Source organism: Helicoverpa zea, chromosome 24 (genome assembly GCF_022581195.2).
Source record: "Helicoverpa zea isolate HzStark_Cry1AcR chromosome 24, ilHelZeax1.1, whole genome shotgun sequence".
Taxonomy (NCBI): Eukaryota; Metazoa; Arthropoda; class Insecta; order Lepidoptera; family Noctuidae; genus Helicoverpa; species Helicoverpa zea.
The window spans coordinates 5,843,088-5,866,758 of NC_061475.1; the positions used below are offsets into that span (position 1 = coordinate 5,843,088).

Consider the following 23,671-nt stretch of genomic DNA (forward strand, 5'->3'; position numbering starts at 1 on the left):
TCGTATATGACATAATAATACCATTGTATTTGTGCGTTGTGTGTTGCTACTATGTTTTTTTGGTGTACTGTACATTAGCGTCATATTTCATCGTAGTCAAACCTTCCACCTTCACTACACCACACATAGTTCACACATACTCAGCAAATGACTCCCCCAGGTGAACGACTCCGGCATCGGCAGCCTCAGGCGCCAGGAGTGCGGCAAGGAGAACGTGCCGGCGCACAAGCGCGCGCGCAAGGCGCTGGCGCCCGCCTGGGGCGCCGCCACCTCCACGCCGCACGCGCGCGGGGCACACGCCACCATCGTGCCCGATGTCTCGTATATTGAGACGCCGGTAACTTCACTAACAAACAATAAAAATTACCTTACCTTCCTTGCCTTCAGTATACCAAATAAAAATTCAGACAAAAACAAAAATGTTACAATGATCTTCAATGTCTTCAACGCATTCACACCTGAGAATTAAAAAGCATTTAGCAGAAAGACTAAAACAGCAGTTTTAGAACGTCAGAATTGTATGAATTGTTACACCATACTGTCCAATGCAATGCATTTACTCAAAATAGCTGATATCTAACCTATGCTTCACTACAAACGATAACCAGGGCCAAATGCTTAATTATCGAGCCTTTCAAAGCATATATCTATACTAATATTATAAAGAGGAAAACTTTGTTTGTTTGGTTGTAATGAATAGACTCAAAAACTTCTGGACCGTTTTTAAAAATTCTTTCACCATTCGAAAGCTACATTATCCACGAGTAACATAGGCTATATTTTATCCCGGTACGGGCAGTAGTTACCACGGGACGCGGATAAAACCGCGGGAAAAGGGCTAGTTATATTATAGAGTCAAACATCAAGAAACAGATCGTAGCAAAGTATACTTAACTTCAATACAATTAATATGCCCATTTTAATATTAACTGTTTTTTGTAAAATATGTATTTTAATAAAACTTTTTCAATTGTTACAGAGCAAAACCTTAGCCGGGGACAGCTCAGTTATGTTCTCGCCACCATCTATCGTGAAACACTCTCTTCTAGAAGAATCCACCAGCCTACACTCTCTTATAAGCGCCGACAACACCCCAGAAACCAGCAAATACGAAGAACTTGACATAGAAGCCGTCATCACTGAGAAAACTAAGGTACAACACAGGTCTTTACTCCTTACTAATCCCGAACCTAACACCTTAGGCCCCAATGAAATAATTTACCCCGAATACGAGGTCGAAATGACCCCCTTTAGAGACATCACCAATTTAGACAACCCTAGCTTTAGTAGGTTAAACGCGGATCGGTTAAGAACTATCAATTCGGGCAATGAACTCGCGTGTGACAACCTTATCGCGCCAAAACAAGTCCTAGCCAATGCGCTAGCAGATCACATTTACAAAGTGACCAATCAGAAGCCGTCTACATCACGCATTGATGAGATTTTGACCAATAAGATTATGAATAAGAATGATTATTCGCAGAAAGAGAATCAATGGTGGACGGTAGATAAAGATAATGGGCAAGACGATGTGTTTAGTAACGATTATTATATGTTCACTAATATGTAGGAATTACGCTTATTGAGTTAGTGAGGTCTTGTGGTGTTTTGTTAATCGATGAAAAAATGATTTTAAAAAATATATAAATGTATTTAATCAAATACAGAAAACACACCAAGGGACAAATATGTTTCTCTCTTCTATTTGAGCCATGAAACCCTAAAAAAAAACCTTACAGGGTAATATGTGTTGTTAAAACTAACGACAAATACGTTTTATTTTAATTGCTTAAAAAAATATTTTAGAAATCAGATCGATAATTAATTTATATAGTTTTTGCATTACAAAACATTATATAAACAAAATATCACAAGACGTTAAATAATGAAATGGACTGTGAATAAATAGTGAGTTGTAAGAGTAAATAGTAAGTTCAACACACGCTTAACTAAGTCATAAAAATAACAATTTTAATTTAATACGAAATATGCGAGTCACTGGAGGAAATACTAAAATGTTAAGAATGAAAGACAAGACAAAAGTAAAATACATACAAAAAAATTATATCATTTGAACAAAATGTAGACATTAAATAACCTTACCGAAGGGGTGAAAACAATTCTAATATCAATTACATGTAAAACATTTTAGTGTTTTCAAATTAGTGGCTAGTAAAAATAATTGCATAATCAACTAATGAACTAACATAAAATTACGCGATAATAATGTGATAAACGTTGAAATCATACTAAAACTAAATCGATTCTATCGGCATAACAATCGATTAAAAATTGAATCTTAAAACATGACTAACTTTTTCTTCGCGAATAAAACTATCGAAAAGTAATAATTTTAAAATATCGTGTAAAAATAACTATGGAATTTTCGTTTCTTTTTTATGGTATTAAATAATAACGGTTGTAAATTTTTCTTAATTTTATTTCTCGAATTTTCGATTCTTAGGTAGGTTTTGCACCAAACTAATGTAAACGTCAAACGGTATTAGAAAATAAGGTACCAAAGATGAGGTTTTCATCAAATGAACTATTCGTTTTTTTTTCAATTAATTTAATATATTCTTAATTCTCTAGATAAAAATATAGTTGTAGGATCGTCAAAAAGTATACCTCAAGTTTACCATGCACCAAATTATTTAAGTGTTACTAGTTGTAATAATTTCAAGTATTAATTTTTTTTTAGGTTAAAAAATACTTGTCCGTAGTAACAAAAAACAAATAAGTACAAAATAAATATTGAGCTTCAGCAGTATTCAGGAATCGCGGTATTCCAATATTGATGAGAAAATGTTAAAAATAATGTTTTTTGTACAAGTTTTTTTCTTAAATACGGAATCGTATGAGATAAATCGTTGAAAGAACGGACGTAGGGTCTTATAATTTAAAGGCACGTTCCAATTTTGAAATCTACTAACTTAACCCTTGTAGGTGACCTGTCCTATCCTTGTATTTATTTATTTAGAAATTCTATTAATTATAGTATTTTTGCTTTGTATTTTGCATTTGAAAATATTAACAATTTTTTATACTTAATTTAACTGTCATTCGAATAACGACTTAAATGCTGTCGCATAGGTTGTGGATCATTGTATTTATACAGTCATTTTTTTGTTACATTTATAACAATTTTTATATCGGCAGCTACTTAAGAGAACTTTATTTGAAATAAATAAATGACATTACCCTTTACCCCTTTTTCCTCCATTTTGTATTTTTTCCCGCCAATTCCATCCCCGCCACAATATTGACAGGCCAGTGTTGAATCTTCTTAAAAATACTTATTTATTTATATCTTGTTATAGAAATTGTTTTTTGTTACTATTTATGTTTAAAAAGAATGTTTTAATTTATTCTGTAGCTGTAGTTTCTTTGTATTATGGCAACATTTTTTTTTGTATTTCGATGTGTTTTTTCTTATTTTTTTGAGTAGTTTAGTGTCTCTGTCAATATTGTTTGTATTCCAATCCAATCCAAATGAGATCCGATGTCATTTTTTATTTCAATAAATGTATTTTGTACATTTTATTTTTGTTTTGTTTTTTATTAACCCTCTAGTTGGTTCTACAGATTTGGACTAAAAAAAAACAAAATTAATCAAAATTGACATATTTATTTTGGATGCATTTAGCTTGCATTATTCAAATTAGTGATATCCAAATGTGTAGAACAGAATAATGAGTATATTTAAATTCAGTTCAGATAATTTGACAGTTTTCATTTGAAGTAGAATTTATTTTCTTTATGTGTGCAACATTTATTTTGTTTTAGTATTATATTTCTGTAGATAGTATCATTAGATATATCTCTGTATATGAAATTAGCTACACTTTTAATTAATTAAAGAATAAATTGCTGATCAATATCTGTGGATATACAAAAACAACAGTCGAACTAAAAAGCTCTAGAAAGCAAAAGATTAAGGATAAGGATTTTCGTTTTAAACTGAAAGAATTTTAATTAATTAAAGCCAGTGTAAAGATTACAGACACTGGTCACTAGACTAACAGCAAAAAAACAATTAATAATATTTTTTTAAAATCCTGAATATCATTTAAAAACTTCACGTAACAGCACACAACGTTATTCCCTTATAGGTTGCTCGTGGTAATGAGCCTATAGTCGTGAAGAGATCAGCTGTGCGCTCCATCAAGTTCGACAAATTGGACGAGGAAGTTGACGTTAAGGAGGAGAATCAGTCGCCTTTTATAGTGGTAAGTATTTTGTTTGTCTTAACTTGCGGTAAGTTTCTTGATGCGGGCTGCTCAAAAGCCGGGATGACTGTGGATGGCGATGGAGGACAAAATAAAAAAGTAAAAGAGAATGATGAAAAAAAAAATTGTGATGATTTAATAACTAGAGGTCAGAAACGCGTCTTCATTTCAAAGAAAAAACATGTTCCTTCAACAGAATTGTCAGCAAAATAAAAAAAGGGATTGCGAAGACCAACCAGTACTTTATGTACAACTAGCCGTTTTCCCGCGGTTTCACCCGCGTCCAGTGGGAACTACTACCGGGATAAAATAAAGTCCATGTTACTTAAGAAAACTAGCTTTCCAATAGTGAAATAATTTTTCAAACAGGTTCAGTACAGTTTTCAGGGTACGGTAGACTGCACATCAGAGGTAACTCTCATGCATCTTAACTCATTAGTAATAAGTACGATTTTCCTATAAAACTGTTACCACTGACCTGAAGTTGACTGTAGAAACAAAACAATGTTTACTCTTTATTACATTAACAGCCAGTTTCTTCATCAAAAGTTAAAGCCAAAGTAAAAGTCAACGTAATGTCTAAAGTAAAAGTAACGGTCAAATTCAATTTTTCTATTAGTTTTGCTGTCACTTTAGCCTTGAAAAAACGTATTTGACCGTTACTTTTACTTTAGACATTACTTTAACTTTAACTTTTGATGAAGAAACTGGCCGTAAGTGTAGATGTAGGTAAAGTACTCAATTATTTTACAGGGCAACTACAAATGGCAGACTTTCGCATGCGGCATGACGCAAGACCAACTGGACCTCACTCAACTAGCTCACCAATATATGAGGAAATCAGCTTTAAAACCTAGATCACTGAATTTTCTATAGAAGTGGGTCTTTTACAAATAATGAACTTAAACATACCGGGACTTGGACCTGGTAGTGTTGTGTTTAATTATGTTTATCGATAATTCATTTTCTTCCTGATCATTGTTCTATTTTGGTTCAAAAAATTGCCAAAGTGCTTCGACAACATAAACGTCAGTTTTAAAATTACTGTTTATTTTAAATGTGTACGTCTCATTTTGAAAATAAATAGTTGTTCTACGAAGAACTGACGTTTGTGCTGTCGATGTATTAATTTGGGCATTCGTTGACTGATTTCGGTCGTTACATGTCATTGAATGATATTTCGATAAAAATGTTACTGCCAATGTTTTTTAGTCACATCACTTCAGATTTTGATGATGGAAGAAAATAATACGATGAAGTCGTAAGTACGCTTATTATTATAGATTATGGGTTTTAGTAGTTATTTTTAGAGTTGTAAATAAAACAGTGTGATTTTAGTATAAGTAAGAAATTATGTATGAATAGTTCTGTATTTTGTGATTGTGGATGATATAAAAATTTTAACAAGTGACTTTATTTCATAAGTTGGTTTTAATGCATATTTTAGTGTTTAATTTATATAAAATAGAATTATATCATCATGGCGAAAGAATTTACTTATTTAAACAGTTGCAGATAATTTTTGATTGGATACATAATTTCGATATATTTGTAGAATTTGCAATAAAATCGCTATAATTTGGGTAAAAGTGTAATATCTGTCTATTATTCTATCGTTTTATTTAATTCTTTGTAACAAAAGGTCCCATTTTGAAGCGATTTAGTTTTGTTTACTGATTTTATGTAAAATTTTATTTTGAATGGAAATGATTTTACACTTAAATTTATTTTAAGCCTAGATATTTTTTAGTAAGTCTATATTGTAATTTGAAAGAGTACAAAGTATAATATTAAGTGGAATAATTCAATCCTAAATATAGACAGTAATTTAAGATTTTTGTAAGTTTTTTGAGTAACACATTTTAAAGCTTTTAATTCTTTTTGCATTTTGTGTGATTGCGCATTGATATGTAACTTAATTGTGTAATAACATTTTTTGTTAATTGTGTGAATTTTTAATACTTTTTAAAAGCTACTGGATGGCTGATTTTTAGTAAAACAAATATTTTAACATCATAAAGTTTCAGGTTGTGGTGTGCGCTTTTTAACAAGAAAAAAATATAACTTCTGCTTTTAAAGAAATCTAACTTTGTAATTAACGTTTAAGTTTGGTATAATAATAATTATAATTTTAAGAGGCAATATTTATACGAATTATGTTTAAACATATTTTTATTGTACGTTTTTTGTGATTTCTATTCTAATTTATGTTTTTCTTTGGAATTTTTCTCTAGTGCTGCTGATTAAATAAATAATAATAAAATCATGAACCTTTACAGTTTTTCTTTCATATGATTTTTAATTGCAATCTATTATAGTTCGGCCATTCAGAGAATGCGTTCCTGACACGTCGCGATTGAACTGACGACGTAACTTTGCAATGGCGTTGCAGTTACGATAAAAATATTTTTGCTGGTTGTTTACCGTTTTAACAATTGAGGAGCATTAAAACAACATTATTATATCAATAATCAATGAATGTTATTACGTCGTCAGTTCAATCGCGACGTGTCAGGAACGCATTCTCTGAATGGCCGAACTATAATATCAAGATCACCATCATTTTTAAGGAGACTGTATGTCTCAAAAGATTGTCTTTTGAGACATACAGTCTCCTTAAAAATATTGAAATGTGAACCTTAAAGTCTTAACGCATAGATACTAGAAATGTCCGAACAACTTTATTGTGTTTAGTTATAATGATTCCGAAGAACACAATCAAGACCCATTTTGTCTATAAATTATTATTTTTAAACATCAAAACGACGTTGCCTTTACTGCGCATATAGCACTTAAGCTACATTCTTTTCACACAGACAGGAGCCGATCGGCTGCGCGAGCATTAAAGAGCATGCAATCGGATCCAAACGTCGAGAAAAAGTACGCTATCGGAGCCGGTCGGCTCCTCTTATTATTTCACACCGAGCGCCTTCGAGCATTCTTAATGACAAAAGCAGTGCACATCCAAAAATAAACCTTACTACAAATACTAAGTACTCGATTTTCAACGTGTTAAGAATTTGCTCTCCTCCCCGAGCCGGTCTGTCTGAACGGACCCTACTGAGCACATATGCCAATTGCCATATGAAAGATGGTAGCATTTTTAACTGACCCCAGAAAGGAATAGGATCTTCTATGTTCAAAGTTCGGCAGCACTTTATAAATTGCTAATAAATAACATTTAATACTGTAAATTATATTTATAGTTCGGCCATTCAGAGAATGCGTTCCTGACACGTCGCGATTGAACTGACGACGTAACTACATTCATTGATTATTGATATAATAATGTTGTTTTAATGCTCCTCAATTGTTAAAACGGTAAACAACCAGCAAAAATATTTTTATCGTAACTGCAACGCCATTGCAAAGTTACGTCGTCAGTTCAATCGCGACGTGTCAGAAACGCATTCTCTGAATGGCCGAACTATAGTTTAAGTTAAACAGTCTTAGTAGGTAATTGATTGCCATGTTTTATTTTATTCAAAGACGCAGTGTTTTTATTTCGTGACAACGACTATTTTGTTTTAGCTTGTAAATAGTACTTATGTAAGTTTGTATAGGTTTATAGATGTTTAAGTGAGGAAAATAAATGGTTTTATAGAATTTTTGATCTTTTATTTCCTACTTTACCCAAATCCTATTACCAGTAGAAAGATGTTGGAATTTTAAAATATGCACTCAAATGTCAGCCAAAGAAAGTCTACTCGAATGCAAATTTTAAAAGATTGTAACGATTGGTACTTATGTGTATTTTACGGTTGGTATAATTTTATTTCTAGAAAGTGAATCCTTAATTAAGTACACACTTCACTTTGGTTTTGATAAGTCTCAAAGTTAAAATCGCTCAAATAGGTATCGTGTGATCTAAAAAATCCCATACCTACTTGAGAAAACACTGGACAGATTAGAAATTGAATGCCCCATTTAGCCTGATTAAGGCTAATTTCGCCGACAGTCGTTTACGTAATCGGTCTGTTAGACGACTATATTTTTTAACACGCTTTGTAATGGATTCTAAGGTAACTAATTTACTCTTCTTCCAAGGATGACAAAAGTAGTGCACATCCAAAAATAAATCTTACTACAAATACTAAGTACTCGATTCAACGTGTTAAGAATTTGCTCTCCTCTCCGAGCCGGTCTGTCGAGGAGCCGACCGGCTCCGATAGCGTACTTTTTCTCGACGTTTGGATCCGATTGCATGCTCTTTAATGCTCGCGCTGCCGATCGGCTCCGGTCTGTGTGTAAAGAATGTAGCTTAAGTGCTATATGCGCAGTAAAGGCAACGTCGTTTTGATGTTTAAAAATAATAATTTATAGACAAAATGGGTCTTGATTGTGTTCTTCGGAATCATTATAACTAAATCTTACAATAAAATGGTATTGTCAAACTGATTTGAGGATTTAGCCAGAAGACATGCAACTGGAACTTTATAATGAAACATGGTATCATAGCTGTGTTAGGACTTGTTACAACAGTCTTGTGACCACGATTAGGTGTGTTACTTACGTGCATTTATATAAGCGTCTTTTTCCAGTGTCCCACATTAATATGTTTACTATTTAAAGCCAAGCCAAGGATATATGACTCATCAAAACATGAAATCTATCATAAAACAAATCCAGGCATAACCACTAATAACCACTTAAGTTCTAAAACTAGGCACGTGATACAGGCCTGTAATAGCATCAGTAACTAAAACGTCTTGCGAAATTGCCTTCTAGTTGGAGACCAGCCCTATTAGCATGAGGAGGAATTAAATTGTACGGTAAGGTTGGGCGCTGTGATGAGCGGAGCTACGAGCGGTAGCGATTTTACATAATGTAGGTTGTTGCTGGTTGTTATTTAAGTATATTTATTTATTTACTGAAATGATAATTCGTTTTTCTTGTTTTTTTTTTTAACATAAATTACCATTTGCGTAGCAAAGGTCCTACATTCCACCTGGCTGACAGGTTTTGTTAAAAGTGATAAAGACCTATGTCTGCCTAGGTCACGGGCCTTGGTGCTGAATTGTCTTACATGTTACCTACTTGGTGACCATTTTAACACATCTAGCAGAACAATAATTCTAACCAAAGAAGATGGATTGACAGCGATTTATAATTAATATCATATCCATCAATTAATTACCCGAGCAATTTATCTTACCTTAGTCAAGTTTCAATTAAATATAATGCATAAGAAAATTAATCAAGGAGTTCCTTTTGAAGTTTAATAAGAATTATTACACATCCATTACATCACTCAAAATCCTTAAAACAATAACAACAAATTGTAATTAAATAAAACGGTATTTCATTACCACTAAGCTCCCTCCCTAAAGTCGTCCAACTACTCACCTACAAGCCAAAACCAACTTTCCGAACTGCAATTAAAGTTCTAATTACTTTGACTGGAACTCAAACCCCAGTCGAACGGTTGTAAATTGGAGTAACATCGCTTGGAGCAATTAAGATTGCATGTCACTGGTCTAAATTAAGTTAAAGTCCCTTGAATTTATTGGTGAGCTTCTGATATGGGTGTGTGTCTCATTAATCATTTATTGCTACTTCGTCATCTGTCTAGCCTTTTCCTATAGGTCGGCTTCCAGTCTTAACCAGACACAGCTTTCTTTTTTTTTGACGACGTCAAAAATCATCAAATGACCCCTCCCGCTGTGGGTTAGCAGCGGTGAGGGAGTATCAGACTCTTGCTGACTAAGAACCGTCGTGTTCCGTCGTAGGCCTTTATGTATCTACCAGGGCCGCGGAAACTCTTTCGAACAATCCCGCAGCCCTAACCAGATACAGCTGAGTAAGTGACTGCCTGGGTCTGGGTAATACTGATCGTCAGACTTTGTGGCTTCTGACTGCCAGTAACGACTGCCCAAAAAGTACAACTAACAGTCAGGGGCTACCAATTCAATGTGGTGGTACATGGTACTCGGACCTAAAATAGATGGAGAGATGGGATGATTAGGATCAAGGAAAGAGATTTGGATAGGTCTCTTTTAAAAAAATGGGAGTTGTCAGTGGTATATCACCGATGACTAACAGCCAGTTTCTTCGTCGGTCAAATGGTTCGTTTAATATATTCGTTTTGCTGTTAGTTTAGCTTTGAAAAAACTAATTTGACCGTTACTTTTACTTTATGACATTACTTTGGCTTTTGCTTTTGATGAAGAAACTGGCTGTAAATGTAACTATTATATTTACTCTACTATACATAATTAATAGGTACTAAATACTCTACAGTACCTACATAAGTAAAAACATATTCTAGGAATTATGTAGATATGTAAACTCCAGCCGGGTACAACCACAGAAACTAGCAGTTCTGTGCCTAAATAATTATTTATTCACAAATAAGCTCTTTGTGACTAAACACACACGTCGCCTAATTAACAACTAGCTCCGTTCTACGGCAAATAATAATAATATTATAATATTGAATACTGTGTGTTACGCAGTCGAGCAGTTAACTTTGATAGAGCCTGCAATATTCTGTGAAGGGTTACCATCATTAAGTTAAATATTCTCAAACTGGATTTGTTTGAAATATGTTCCAATTTTTGGAAAAGTATTAATCGGTTTACCCACAGCAAACGTTGAACAAATTGTCTTATAGTTACCTCCTTAGGTACCTATCAACTTATTTTTTCAAGCATTCAAGCTCTTAAATCACATTCAATGAATTATATCCAAGTTTAACTATTTACAGAATGTATTAATTCTCAGACATCCCCATTGTTGTATAGTGATTAAAAAGGAATAAATCCGGGATTTTCCGCACGCATGGAGCACCTAATATACCGTTTACCTAGCAGCTAAATTAGTGTAGGCAATTAATGTGTACTCTGATGAGAAACTATGGAATATAATTATTAGCACCAGTTATAATATTTCATCAATAGGTACAGTTCGCGGAATTAATTAAATACTTGAAATTATTTCGACTGCACTAATTATTACGTTAGATTGGTATTTACTGTGTTTATGTGAAATAATCATTTAATTAATAAGCATGCTTTTTAAATGGCACATAACCCAATTGCCAATCTCATCTGCCCATGGTGCACCGTGCTGGAAAACGGACGAGGCTATGGCGACCGACTGGTGGTGGTATAACCACCACACAGCACCAAGTGGGATATTAATGGCCTTGTTCGGAGATGGGCAGCAGCATCGAAGCTTAAAGTATCCCACACTAAGCTCATTAACACGCATGCATCATTGAGCACGTAAATGTCGGTCCTGCGCCTGATCTCTCTCCGGTCGTGTCGGATTGCCGTCCCATCGGGCTATGCGAGTGAAGGGATAGTGAGTGCACCTGTATCTGCGCAAAGGCTTGTGCACTATAATATGTCTTGCGCAGTTGGCTGATCTTCTTGCATGAGAACAGCCGCCGTAGCCGATAATCGGTTAGGAGGATATCAACACGCATGCCCAGCGCGATGAGTATGGGCAAATCCCCATAGCTTGGAGAAGGCCTTTGTCCTAGTCTTTCAGCTATGACGATGTGGGATAGGAAACTTGTTATCATCAAATTACCTCTCCCGCTGTGGGTTAGCAGCGTGCTTCAGTGTCAGACTATTACAGACCAACACCTACCATATTCCTTCTTAAGCTCTTCATGTACCAGGGCCGCGGTAACTCTTTTACAACCCCACAGCCTCAGGAGGTAGGAAACACTGCCTGTTTGTTATACATAAGTTTTCTTAACCCAGAAATACCCGTAAATCTGATAATCGTTTTGTAAATTCCCTGTTCCCTTATAAATAGATATGTAAATGTAAATACAGAACAAAAATAAACGTCTTAAACGGAACAATAACACAGTCGAGTGGGTATCTAGTTCACGAGTAAACTTAGCGAGTTATCGATTACTTGGCGGTGCTTGATGGAGCGTTACATGGCCTAAACACAGATAGACACTTAATTAAACATATCTTTGGGTATGTAAGTAGGTAGGTATACTATTCAAGTTCTGCTTAATTTTCTATTGTAAACGTGACTTATTGTTTCATCGCTTCAAAAAAATGACGAGAACTATGTAATGCATCTAATAACATGAATTAAATCTTCCGATAATAAAAATACGGAAGATTTCTGCCATAGTGTTGAACGCACTTATTTTATAACAAGTAAGCTTTTCAGCTTTATAATAAACTAGCGACCCGCCCCGGCTTCGCACGGGATAACAGTATTTCACCACTATTTAATGGATATCATTAAACATATAAACTTTCCTCTCGAAACACTCTATCTGAAAAAAAACCGCATGAAAATCGGTTGCGTAGTTTTTAAGATTTAAGCTTACAAAGGGACATAGGGACAGAAAAAGCGACTTTGTTTTATACTATGTAGTGATGTGGATTTAGAGTTAGTGGTTTATTTGGATGTGAAGCTAGCAAGAGACTTGAAATATTGGGTAATATCCGTGAACTAAAAAAAAATACTTAATTCCTCGAAGAGGCCAAAATAGATATTTTAATAGCGAACAACGATATTTCACAAGTAATATTGACGACCTTATGTAGGTATAGGCTTAACTTCAGCATCAATAAGAACAAATTCTCACTACTAAGAATATTCAAAGAAAACAGCGTGACTTAAATCGAACAATGAAATAGTTTCAACAGCAAAATACGAAGCAAGACTAATCCCAAACACTTGATAACATTACATCTTCAAAAGTTCATAACAAACTTCTAGAGTTTCCAACTAAAATGGGAAATAATATGAAAAACAATTTTATACTTTAAGAAGCGCGCGGTAGTTCGTCGAGATCTCTTTTTGTTAGAAGACAGACTGCTAACAACTTGCACGTTCCATTTTGCGCTTCAACGAAACGAGACGCTTTGCTTGTAAGGCCGTCAGCACAACAGGAGTCTGTGATTAAAACCTTATTAGTGAACAGCTTTTTATGTAAATTGGATAAGATTTTTTTTTAGAAGGGAAAAGAACTTATTTTACTTTTATGAAGATTGTTTTTTACAGGTTTTCTATCGTAGGTACTGATGGCTATTTTTTAATCTGTCTCTTGTTTACTCAAGGCTTGGTTCCCTATATAAGGAAGTTATCTGACAGATACCTTTGGTTTGAGAGGTCTCGGATAGCAATACATATGTGACAGACATTATTAGCAGCCTTTATTTGGCAGATAGTACTAACTGACACTTTATCGGTAACCAATGAAACCGGGCCTTTATTTTTCGATGGGAAATCATCAAATGACCTATCCCGCTGTGGGTTAGCAGCGTGAGGAAGTGCCATAGTCTTACTGACTAAAAACCACCATGTTCCTTCTAAAGTCCTATATGTATCTTGGTAAGTCTTTCGAACAATCTCGCAGCCCCGGCTACCGGGTCTTAATTTAAGAATTATGTTTATAGTCTGTTTTTCAAACTCGTAGACTAAATTGACACTTGCAAAATGTCAAACTTACAAATAATGTTGCTAGCTCTTTACAGGTTTGGTGCAGTGTTGTACTTACGATACCGGTTCGTTGAATCGTAACTTTTTGTCTATAATAGATGAATTTAATATTCATTCAAAGTTTTATATTTAAAATTCACGTACATACACACGGCTGTACGACGTGCTACAAACTGCCAGGGATATCTGACCATGAAAAGTCATGCGTAATCATCAAGGATAAGCCCATTATTTCAGTATGACTTATTGTAAAAATACGATACTTGATTTTATTAACGCTAAGTTTCGGTCGTGCCACATCACTATTTAAGAATTTGCAATAGACTGACAACACTCGTAATGTCAGTTTAGTGTAGCTTACCTTAACGAACGCCCAGTGTGCCACCAGTAAGTTTCCACTTATTTTCATAAGCTTGCCTATCTCTGTCTATAACGAAGTTTCGAGGGACCGACTATTTCATTATAAACTTTCGTAATAAATATTTTACACCTGCAATGCTGTTGTTTTATTATGACTATTGTCTTTTGTTCTAGATATTTCTCATTCTGTTTTAATGGAAGATATTTTCTACATTATGGTACAGATTTTGGTCTCTCTATTTTGATGGACCCTGACTAAAACATATTCGAAAAGCCTACCTAGCTTTACTTACTGGTTTCGAAAGATTCACATATTAACATCATCCGAGCCTTTTCCCAATCATGTTGGGGTCGGCTTCCAGTCTAACCGGATTCAGCTGAGTACCAGTGCTTTACAAGAAGCGACTGCCTATCTGACCTCCTCAACCCAGGTGCCCGGGCAACCCGATACCCCTTGGTTGGACTGGTGTCAGACTTACTGGCTTCTGACTACCCGTAACGACTGCCAAGGATGTTCAATGACAGCCGGGACCTACACTTTAACGTGCCATCCGAAACACAGCCAATGGTGTCTAAGAAATACTTAGAAAGTACATACAAACTTAGAAAAGTTGCATTGGTACTTGCCTGACCTGGAATCGAACCCACACACTCACACACACACATTCACATATTAACATAAGTGTTTTTTAAATAGACTCTGTTACTCTTTTTTTCTGCAACTGCGGTACAGTACACAAAATGTGAATTACTACATGGAATACCACTATGTTAAAAGAAGCACCATTTAAATGATTAAGACCAGAGATTGTGCTGCGATATTATGTTTCACCTTTATCTCCAAAAAAGCAAGTTTCGACGCACAATTAGATACTTACATCGCTTTTTCATAATGGACTTATAGTCCCCAGGCCGGCGAACAAATTTTTTTTTGATACATATACATTTAAGACTTTGTGAGTGTCTTCTTTACGATGAGTCCGACAAACTTTTTGAATGCGCAAAGTTTGGTGCCGCTGCGTTTTTTAATGCTTGACTCCTGAAATTGTCGATATGACGGCACTATGGCTCTTCGTACATACACGTTTCATTTTTTGAGATTCGTTTAATAAAGTTAACTAGAGAATGGTGGTCAACTTGTCCGATAAAGATCGTGCTGCGTTTGGAGTGTCCACCATCCTGAAAATGTCGGTATGACGTCACTACGACTCTTCGTACATACACGTTTCATTTTTTGAGGTTTGTTTAATAAAGTTAACTAGAAAATTGTGGTCAACTTGTCCGATAAAGATCATGCTGCGTTTGGAGTGTCCACCATCCGAAACATGTCGATATGACGTCACTGTGTCTCCCCATACATACATGTCGGTCAAATACAACAATGATAGATAATACTATTCTTATTGCAAATATCGACTTGTCCGACAAATGTAGTGAGGCAAATAGTCAGTTCGACAAGAAAATGAGAAAAAAATATTACAATTGGAAGAAGTTTATTCTTTTTGTCAATTTCTGACTTAAATATTCACGTGCATTATTTAAGTATATTAAATTGGCATACTACTTACCAATTTTAATTACTATTTTAGAAAAACTAGCCTGACTAAGACGTATTGTTGATAGTTTATATTATGTTAAGGAATAATATCCCACATCTATTAATGGACTATATATCAATCAAAAGGTCTTTTTAAGTGCAACATTTTGTCTCAACATACCACTTATCAATTCTTAGTATTTTAGAAGATATAGCCCAAATAAGGCGTATTATCGATAGGTTTTACTATGTTAGGGAATAATGTCCCACCTCTAGGTATGAACCATATGTCAATCGAAAGATCTTTTTAAGCGCTATATTCCGTCTTAACATACCACTTACCGATTCTTAGTATTTTGGAAGACATAACTGACCTAAGGCATATTATTGATACTTTACATTGTGTTAAGGAATAACATCTCACTTGAAGTTATGAGCCATATTTCAATCAAAAGATCTTTTTAAGCGCAAGGTTGTATTAGCATAACTCCGAAAAATTGTTAGTACTTTAAAAGCTAGAGCTTTTCTAAGAATATATTATCGGTAGGTTCTGTCAAGCTAATCCATTACTTCTTTAGTAACAAATTATATATTATTTGAAAAACCTTTCCAAATGAAACATTTCGTGTTAACATACTTCCGACAAATTGTTAGTAGTTTAGAAGCTAGAGCTTATTTAAAATTATAATTATTGATAGATGTTTTCAATTAAATAAATCCCATCTCTAGTAATGAGTTATACATCATTCAAAAGACGTTTTTAAATGCAACATTTCATATTAAAAAAACTTCGGCGAATTGTTAGTATTTCAGAAGCTAGAGCTTATATAAGATTATTTTATCGATAGGTGTTTTCAAGTTAATAAATCCCTCCTGTAGTAATGATACATATATCATTCGAAACGACTTTCTAAATGCAACATTTACTATTAACATACTTCACACCAATTGTCAGTACTTTATACCAAATCTTAAAATATATCTATATTTTCCGGACGGTGGACACTCCATATGCAGCATGATCTTTGTCGGACAAGCTTACCACAATTTTCTAGTTAACTTTATTAAACAAATCTCAAAAAATGAAACAGATATGTACGAAGAGTCGTAGTGACGTCATACCGACATTTTCAGGATGGTGGACACTCCAAACGCAGCATTTTATTTATTTTATTTTATTTTATTGTAATCGGAAAACATACAGTATTAACAACTAGGTAACAAAAATAACTAATTATGCATCTATTAACCAATAACATGTTTTCGCATTTAGGTTTTTATGAAGAGCATGCTTGAGAGAGAAAAGGAAACAAAATTAGGAATAATGTAAAAAAAAAAAGGAAAAACTTAACTTAGACAAAACTACATTACTACACTGTAACAATAATAAGTGTTGGTACTAGATAGAACAGCTATCGAACCAATGTTTAGTCAGTAATCTATTCAATACATGTGGTTTAGTAACGAATAAGTCAAGTTCAGAAAAGTCGACCAGACTGTTGTAGAACTTTGCGCATCTTATAAAGAACGAATTCTGTCTGTAATTAGTATAACAACGGGGAACGTTAAGAAGAAGGAAGGGGGCATGATCTTTATCGGACAAGTTGACCACCATTTTCTAGTTAACTTTGTTAAACGAATCTCAAAAAATGAAACAGGTATGTACGAAGAGTCATAGTGACGTCATATCGACATTTTCAGGATGGTGGACACTCCAAACGCAGCACGATCTTTATCGGACAAGTTGACCACCATTCTCTAGTTAACTTTATTAAACGATTCTCAAAAGATGAAACGTGTATGTACGAAGAGCCATAGTGACGTCATATCGACAATTTCAGGAGTCAAGCATTAAAAAACGCAGCGGCACCAAAATTTGCGCATCCGAAAAGTTTGTCGGACTCATCGTAAGGAAGGCACTCACAAAGTCTTAAATGTATATGTATCAAAAAAAATTTGTTCGCCGGCCTGGGGACTATTATTTCTATTACCTACGCAGGCTTTCCGCTTTAAACTTAATACTTCAAAATATAGCCCTTGGAGCTAAGAACAATATCTACAAACATACACAAAACAAAGGCTTGTACACGTATTCATATCCCAAAGATAAACATACACTTGATATTAACTTAATCTCAAACAAGAAACTTTGCTTCCCATATTTGTATTTAGTCCGTCTCGTTGAAACAGCTTATTAAATAAGTTTCTTATTGTAAGAGCTTTGCGTTTTAATCAAAATTGTTTCGCGGAATATTGGAGTTAATAAAACGAAATACTTATCCTACTTATAGAGTTTGTTGTGAATAAATGGAGGCAGAACAAAGAAGTTTAACCTTTTAAACTCTGATAATCTATATATACTTATAATAAATCTGTAGAGAGGTCAATTCTGTACATTGAATATATTTCCAAAATAACTATTAGGGGTGATTAGTGCAATCAGTAAAATTTTTGTCTGTCTGTCTGTCTGTATGTTCGTTATGGAAACAAAAACTACTGGACGGATTTTAATGAAACTTGGCACAAATATTCTTCATACTCCTGGGCAGGTTATAGGATACTTTCCATCACGCTACGATCAATAGGAGCAGAGCAGTGAAGGTAAATGTTGGGAAAACGGGAGAAGTTACTCCATTTTTTAAGCTTCCGTCGCGTGTGCAGCCTTAATGGTTACATCTACACAGAAACCATGTACGACGGAAATATTCTTCATAAAATATCCCATGGCAGCATATGATTTAAATCGGTAAAGAAACACCAAAGTTATACGTGAAAAACGGTAATAAGCCACCGCGCGTGAATACTGAATCACGCACGCTATAAGGATCATTTTTGTGCAATGGTCGCCGCGCTCGACGCGACTCGCGGCGCGGTGGCTGCGCGAGCTCATACAATATTTGGCTGTTGGTGCGATTGATGCGAATAGACGTTCAGAGCGTTCAACCTTATTGCGCGACTTTTAGGTTTTAAATAATTTATTTTTAACTTTCTTTTGTTGTTATTTTATAAAATAGGTTGGTACCTATTAGTTATTTTTGTATTTAAATATTCGTTCAAATTACAAATTATTAATAGTTTACATTTTATTACTTAAAGAAGCAGTAAGTACGCATAGATTTAGATAATTGGAGGGGCTGGTGTTTATTATTTCTTCCTCTCTTTGCACAAAGTCCGACTCTAACGCGGACGAAGTCGCTGGCAGAAGCTAGTATTAAATAATTTCAACAGCTGCAGATGTACCTACTTTATACATTATCTCATCGAATTTAAATAATCAGACGATCTGTTAATTATACTTATTAAATCATCAGCCTCCTTCTTTATTCCAATTTTTTTTAGTGGTTGGTGCAGTATGTCTTCTTCTTCCATACTTCTCTGTTTCACATCATCTTATACGTCAACTCACTCACCAAGATTATCGATCACACTACTCTCTTGTTTTGTTTTTGTCACCCTCATTCTACAAAGTGTTGATTTGCATTCGCACAATATTGTATATCGATCCAGATTCTCACAATTTTATATCCATGATCCACGTACTTGTAAATATGTTTCATAATCCATAAACAACCTGATCATGGCAAACGTTTATCAAACTAACATATATCATGGATGAAAACTACAATTTACGAAGCAACAACTAATATTTTACAGCGCAAGACTTTTCATAAACCACTTAACAGCTCTCAGGCATGGATCCATTAAGCTGTCGAAAAGTAACGGTACGGTAGCTTTTTAAACGGCGGTCCATTACGGCAAGCAAAAGGTTTTCACTAATCTTCTTGCTATAGATGTGTAGGGCTGTTACAGAAGCGACAAAATACGTATTAACTGTATCTATAGATGTTGGAAATGTCGCCTTTTTCATTGTTGGCAAACAAGACGGTCCATTTTGTAGCTTTTGAGTGTTAGCTGAGGACGCAGTTTTTGGTCTTTTGATCCCGTTCCCGTTTTGGAGGAAATGACGTGGCGGGTCAAGTTGTGAACAAAAATATAAGCCCGATATGGATGTTCCTTAGACACCAATGACTGAGCAAAAGGTTAGGGAAAACATCATGAGGAAACCTGGAACTTCAAAGTCTGAAATCGCCTAGTCGCATTGAGCAGGCGTTCATTCCTTCTTTGCATGAGAAGAGGCCTATGCCTTGCAGTGGAACAATAGACTAGGCTGATGATCATGATGTGTAATGAGTATGTATAGTGTAAGAAAATTCTGAGAACCATAGGATCAAATATGGTAACAAAACCACTTGATAGATCTCGATACCTCCTGCTTACCCCTAAATTCACCACAACCCTAAAGCAACAGTAAATTTCAGTCCATTAACTAAATCCGTGATAAATAACCCTTAACAAGTTCACTCATAACCCCATCTTCACAAACGGGTCCATAACATTGAAAAATCTCGTCATAAAACACGAACCGATGGGACCCAGCCCTATGGGGTCCCACTTAATCGTCTAAAAGGTCATTTAAATTGAAAGCGTCTGTAATTTACGTTTCAATTTGAATTGTTTCCTTCAATAAAGGACCGGAAGGATTGTTTCAAAATGTTGGAACTTTTGTTATTCATACTGTACTTACTTAGGTAGGGTAGTTCATGTATTGGTTCTCTTTCTAAGTAAATCTATGCATTAAAATGGCTTGCAGTGCAGGTGTCTACATAAATGTATGGATAGCTATATACCGCTTTGCTCTCTAGCCAATATTGTTTGTTTTAAATTCTAAAGCTTTTAGGATGCCTCTGGTTTCATTGTTATAAGTTGATATTAGCTTTCGTCTTTTAGGACCTTCTTAGGTCATAGTTCCCAAAATGCAGGACCTTTTGTAGGTCCATAGGTCCTACTTGACTTCTACTTAGAACCTTTTATTTCTACGTTTTTAATTTAACTACACTTTCACTACATTTTTTATTTGAATAAATATTTAGAACATAGATTCATACCTATATTTTCTTTTTTAATTCATTACTTTGTAAATATATCTCAAAGTTTGTAGATGTACGCTAGAACGAAAAAGGGCAATTTCATTAAAGTCTCAATAAATAAAAAAACCATTTTGCGTGTCTTCAGAAAAACCTTTACACAGATACATTGGAATTTAGATGAAAGAAAAACTACAAGACATATTAAAGGCAACCTCTAAGGACTGCGAAGATCAAATCAGTTAGGTACAGAGGTTTCTGTGGCAATTTTAATATGGGCAACATGTTTTATCAAAATTATCTTTACATTTTTGCAAGTTTTTGAAACATTGATTACTTGCTGTTTCCCGCTGTATCCACGTCTCGTGGACTACTAAAATACTATATAATACTAAAATACAGCCTACTAGCTTACGCCCGCGGCTTCACCCGCGTAGAGTTCGGTTATATCGCGTTTCCAAGAGAATTCTTCAAAAGTCCGGGATAAAAACTATCCTATGTTCTTTCTCAAGGTCAAATCTATCTCTGTAGGTACCAAATTTTATTTAAATCTTCTGTGGGTTCGGAGAATTTAAAAACGAACAAAATAATTATTCTTTCCTTTCGTTTTGTTGATAAAATAAAAAGATGGACGAAACTGTTAAAACAGTTTATAGGTAGATAACTAAGTGCTTTGATTAGGTTTCCTCGATGCACCAACAACATTTAAACGTCCATATGCAAGCTCTAAAAAACTCCAAGAGGAAAAACTATTTCATTAAAATCCTTTAAATAAATAGCTATCTAAAAACATCCTCTTCAAAAAAGGATGAGTTCATATGTTAGCGAACCAAGGACCGTGAATAAGAACCAAAATGGCGGAGTCTCGCAATATTTTATGCTTACGTGGGTTCCGTAGTCGGGTGCACTCAAAAGTTTTGTATTTTCGAAACATTTATATTGCTGTCTCTTAGATAGAAAACAGGCAGATATTATTTTGCAATGGTCTGGTTAATTATATAAGTATATATCTATATTAATATTATAAAGAGGAAAACTTTGTTTGTTTGGTTGTAATGGATAAACTCAAAAACTACTGGACCGATTTTAAATATTCTTTCACCATTAGAAAGCTATATTATCTGCGAGTAACATAGGCTATATTTTATCCCGGTGCGGGCAGTAGATCCCACGGGACGCGGGTGAAACCGCGGGAAAATGGCTAGTGTACGTATATAATAATCTTATATTCGTGATGTTTTGCTGAAAGTTTTGTCAGCTATCTAGTAAATTATTCAGTCAGAAAAGAATCTTTTGTGAAATAATGTTTTGTTTTGAAACAAAGGGCTGGTTCGCTGTGGTCTGGGTGTCGTAATATGTATTTATCTATACTAATATTATAAAGAGGAAAACTTTGTTTGCTTGTTTGTTTGGTTGTTTTGGATAAACTCAAAAATTACTGGACCGATTTTAAATATTCTTTCACCATTAGAAAGATATATTATCTGCCAGTAACATAGGCTATATTTTATCCCGGTGTGGGCATTCGCTCCCACGGGATGCGGGTGAAACCGCGGGAAAACGCTAGTATGTTTATATATGTAAAGAAGTATACATATGTAGTTTAAATAGCCAGTTGGCGATTAAATAGCCTACCGTGGGGCTAACCAACCGTGTGTGAAGGTGTCGCGATATGGTTTATTTACATACTTTGGGGTTTTTGTTCATATTTGTGGTAAAACTTTTAAAATAATGTGAAGTTCAAAGTATAAATATTCTGCAGGTTTAAGATAACGTGTTAAAAATGACCCAATCGATGTTTCTGGTATCTAAAATTACACAAATAAGCAAAATATGTACCTACGTACTAACCCGTCCAAATATATGATTCACTACCGCAAAAATGCTGTAATAAAACTCTATAAATTCAAAATTAATCAATCTTACAGCAAAAAGGTGTCGCATGCCAAATTATTTCGTATCTAAAGTACCCTTATCCGTTTTGGGAAACAATTTATACCCTTGACTGCGAAGGGCTAAAAATTTTCACATTCTACCAACGATTTGGGGAATGTCACTTGAGATCAAAATAAATAGCCCTATACTTTGGGTCCTTTAGACCTTTTCCGATTTCAATAGAGGCAGTGTACAAGGATTGTAGGTGAGGAGACGTAGTGAGTATTTGAGGCGGGAAATATTATTTTTATGAATATTTGTGTTATCTGTTTCAAAAATATATAGTTGAAAATAAAATTATTTACTAGAATCATACCACAGTAATAAATGCATTATACGTATTACTTTGAATTACTTAAACATTTAATGAATTTAATTTTGATAGGTACTTAAGTTGACTACATTACGACACACACCTTCGAATTTGTTTCCATGTTACTAAATGGATTTCCTATCTTCAGCAATACAGAGATGGGTTCACAAGGAACTTTAAATGGGTATAAGGCAAAACCAAGGCAGATTGCTAGTGTATAATAATCGTTTCTGTTAATAAATGTCCTTATTTACTAAACAGATTTTTGCTCCAAACTTCAGCTAAGATTATGCAGCTCAAATTCAAAAGTTAAAATCCTTGGATCCACAAGAATCCACTTATGAAACTTTGTTTTCAACTTCATAAAGTACTGTCACAGAGCCTCGTTGTCTTGACATATAATTATAAACTTTTTCACTATGCTTCAAGAATTCTTGCAAATATTACTTTCTTTTGTTTCTCTATGTTTTTCTTTTTATAAAACTTAAAGGAGCTTCTTCTGTTTTTATTTTGAAACTATCTTCCGCCCGCGGCTTCGCCCGCGTGGAGTTCGGTTATATCGCGTTTCCAAGAGAATTCTTCAAAAGTCCGGGACAAAATCTATCCTATGTTCTTTCTCAAGGTCAACTCTATCTCTGTACCAAATTTTATTTAAATTAGTTCAGTGGTTTAGACGTGAAAGCGTAAAAGACAGACAGACAGACAGAGTTATTTTCGCATTTATAATATTAGTAGGGATAGTCGAAGCGACATGTTTAACGACCTAAGTTTACGTTGGGGCTTTGGTGTTTTGGTTTGACGTTACGAGATCAAATGCGGCCGAAAAATATTGTTAATCAAATTGTTTTCCTCTACTTTTGACAGTAAACATGAGTTAATGTTTATAAAACTGTAATTGAAAATTGAAATAGAAAAATAAAATAAAAAAAGGTTGAGTAATAAAAAAGCT

At 34.5% G+C, this 23,671-nt stretch overlaps 1 protein-coding gene across 9 annotated transcripts in view; it reads left to right on the plus strand.

Moving 5' to 3' along the window:
- Positions 1-6,519, plus strand: part of LOC124642223 (myb protein) — a 50,247-nt gene extending 43,728 nt beyond the window's left edge. For 7 of the 9 annotated variants that reach the window (XM_047180540.1, XM_047180543.1, XM_047180544.1 and 4 more), the window contains 2 exons: positions 161-337; positions 980-2,025. In XM_047180540.1, coding sequence (XP_047036496.1) covers positions 161-337; positions 980-1,570 — 768 coding nt within the window. In that variant the 3' untranslated portion in view covers positions 1,571-2,025. Of the gene's footprint in view, positions 1-160; positions 338-979; positions 2,026-4,112; positions 4,230-4,982 lie in introns of those variants that run through there. The other 2 variants (XM_047180547.1, XM_047180548.1) reach the window with 1 other exon arrangement.
- The last annotated feature ends 17,152 nt before the right edge of the window (positions 6,520-23,671 follow it).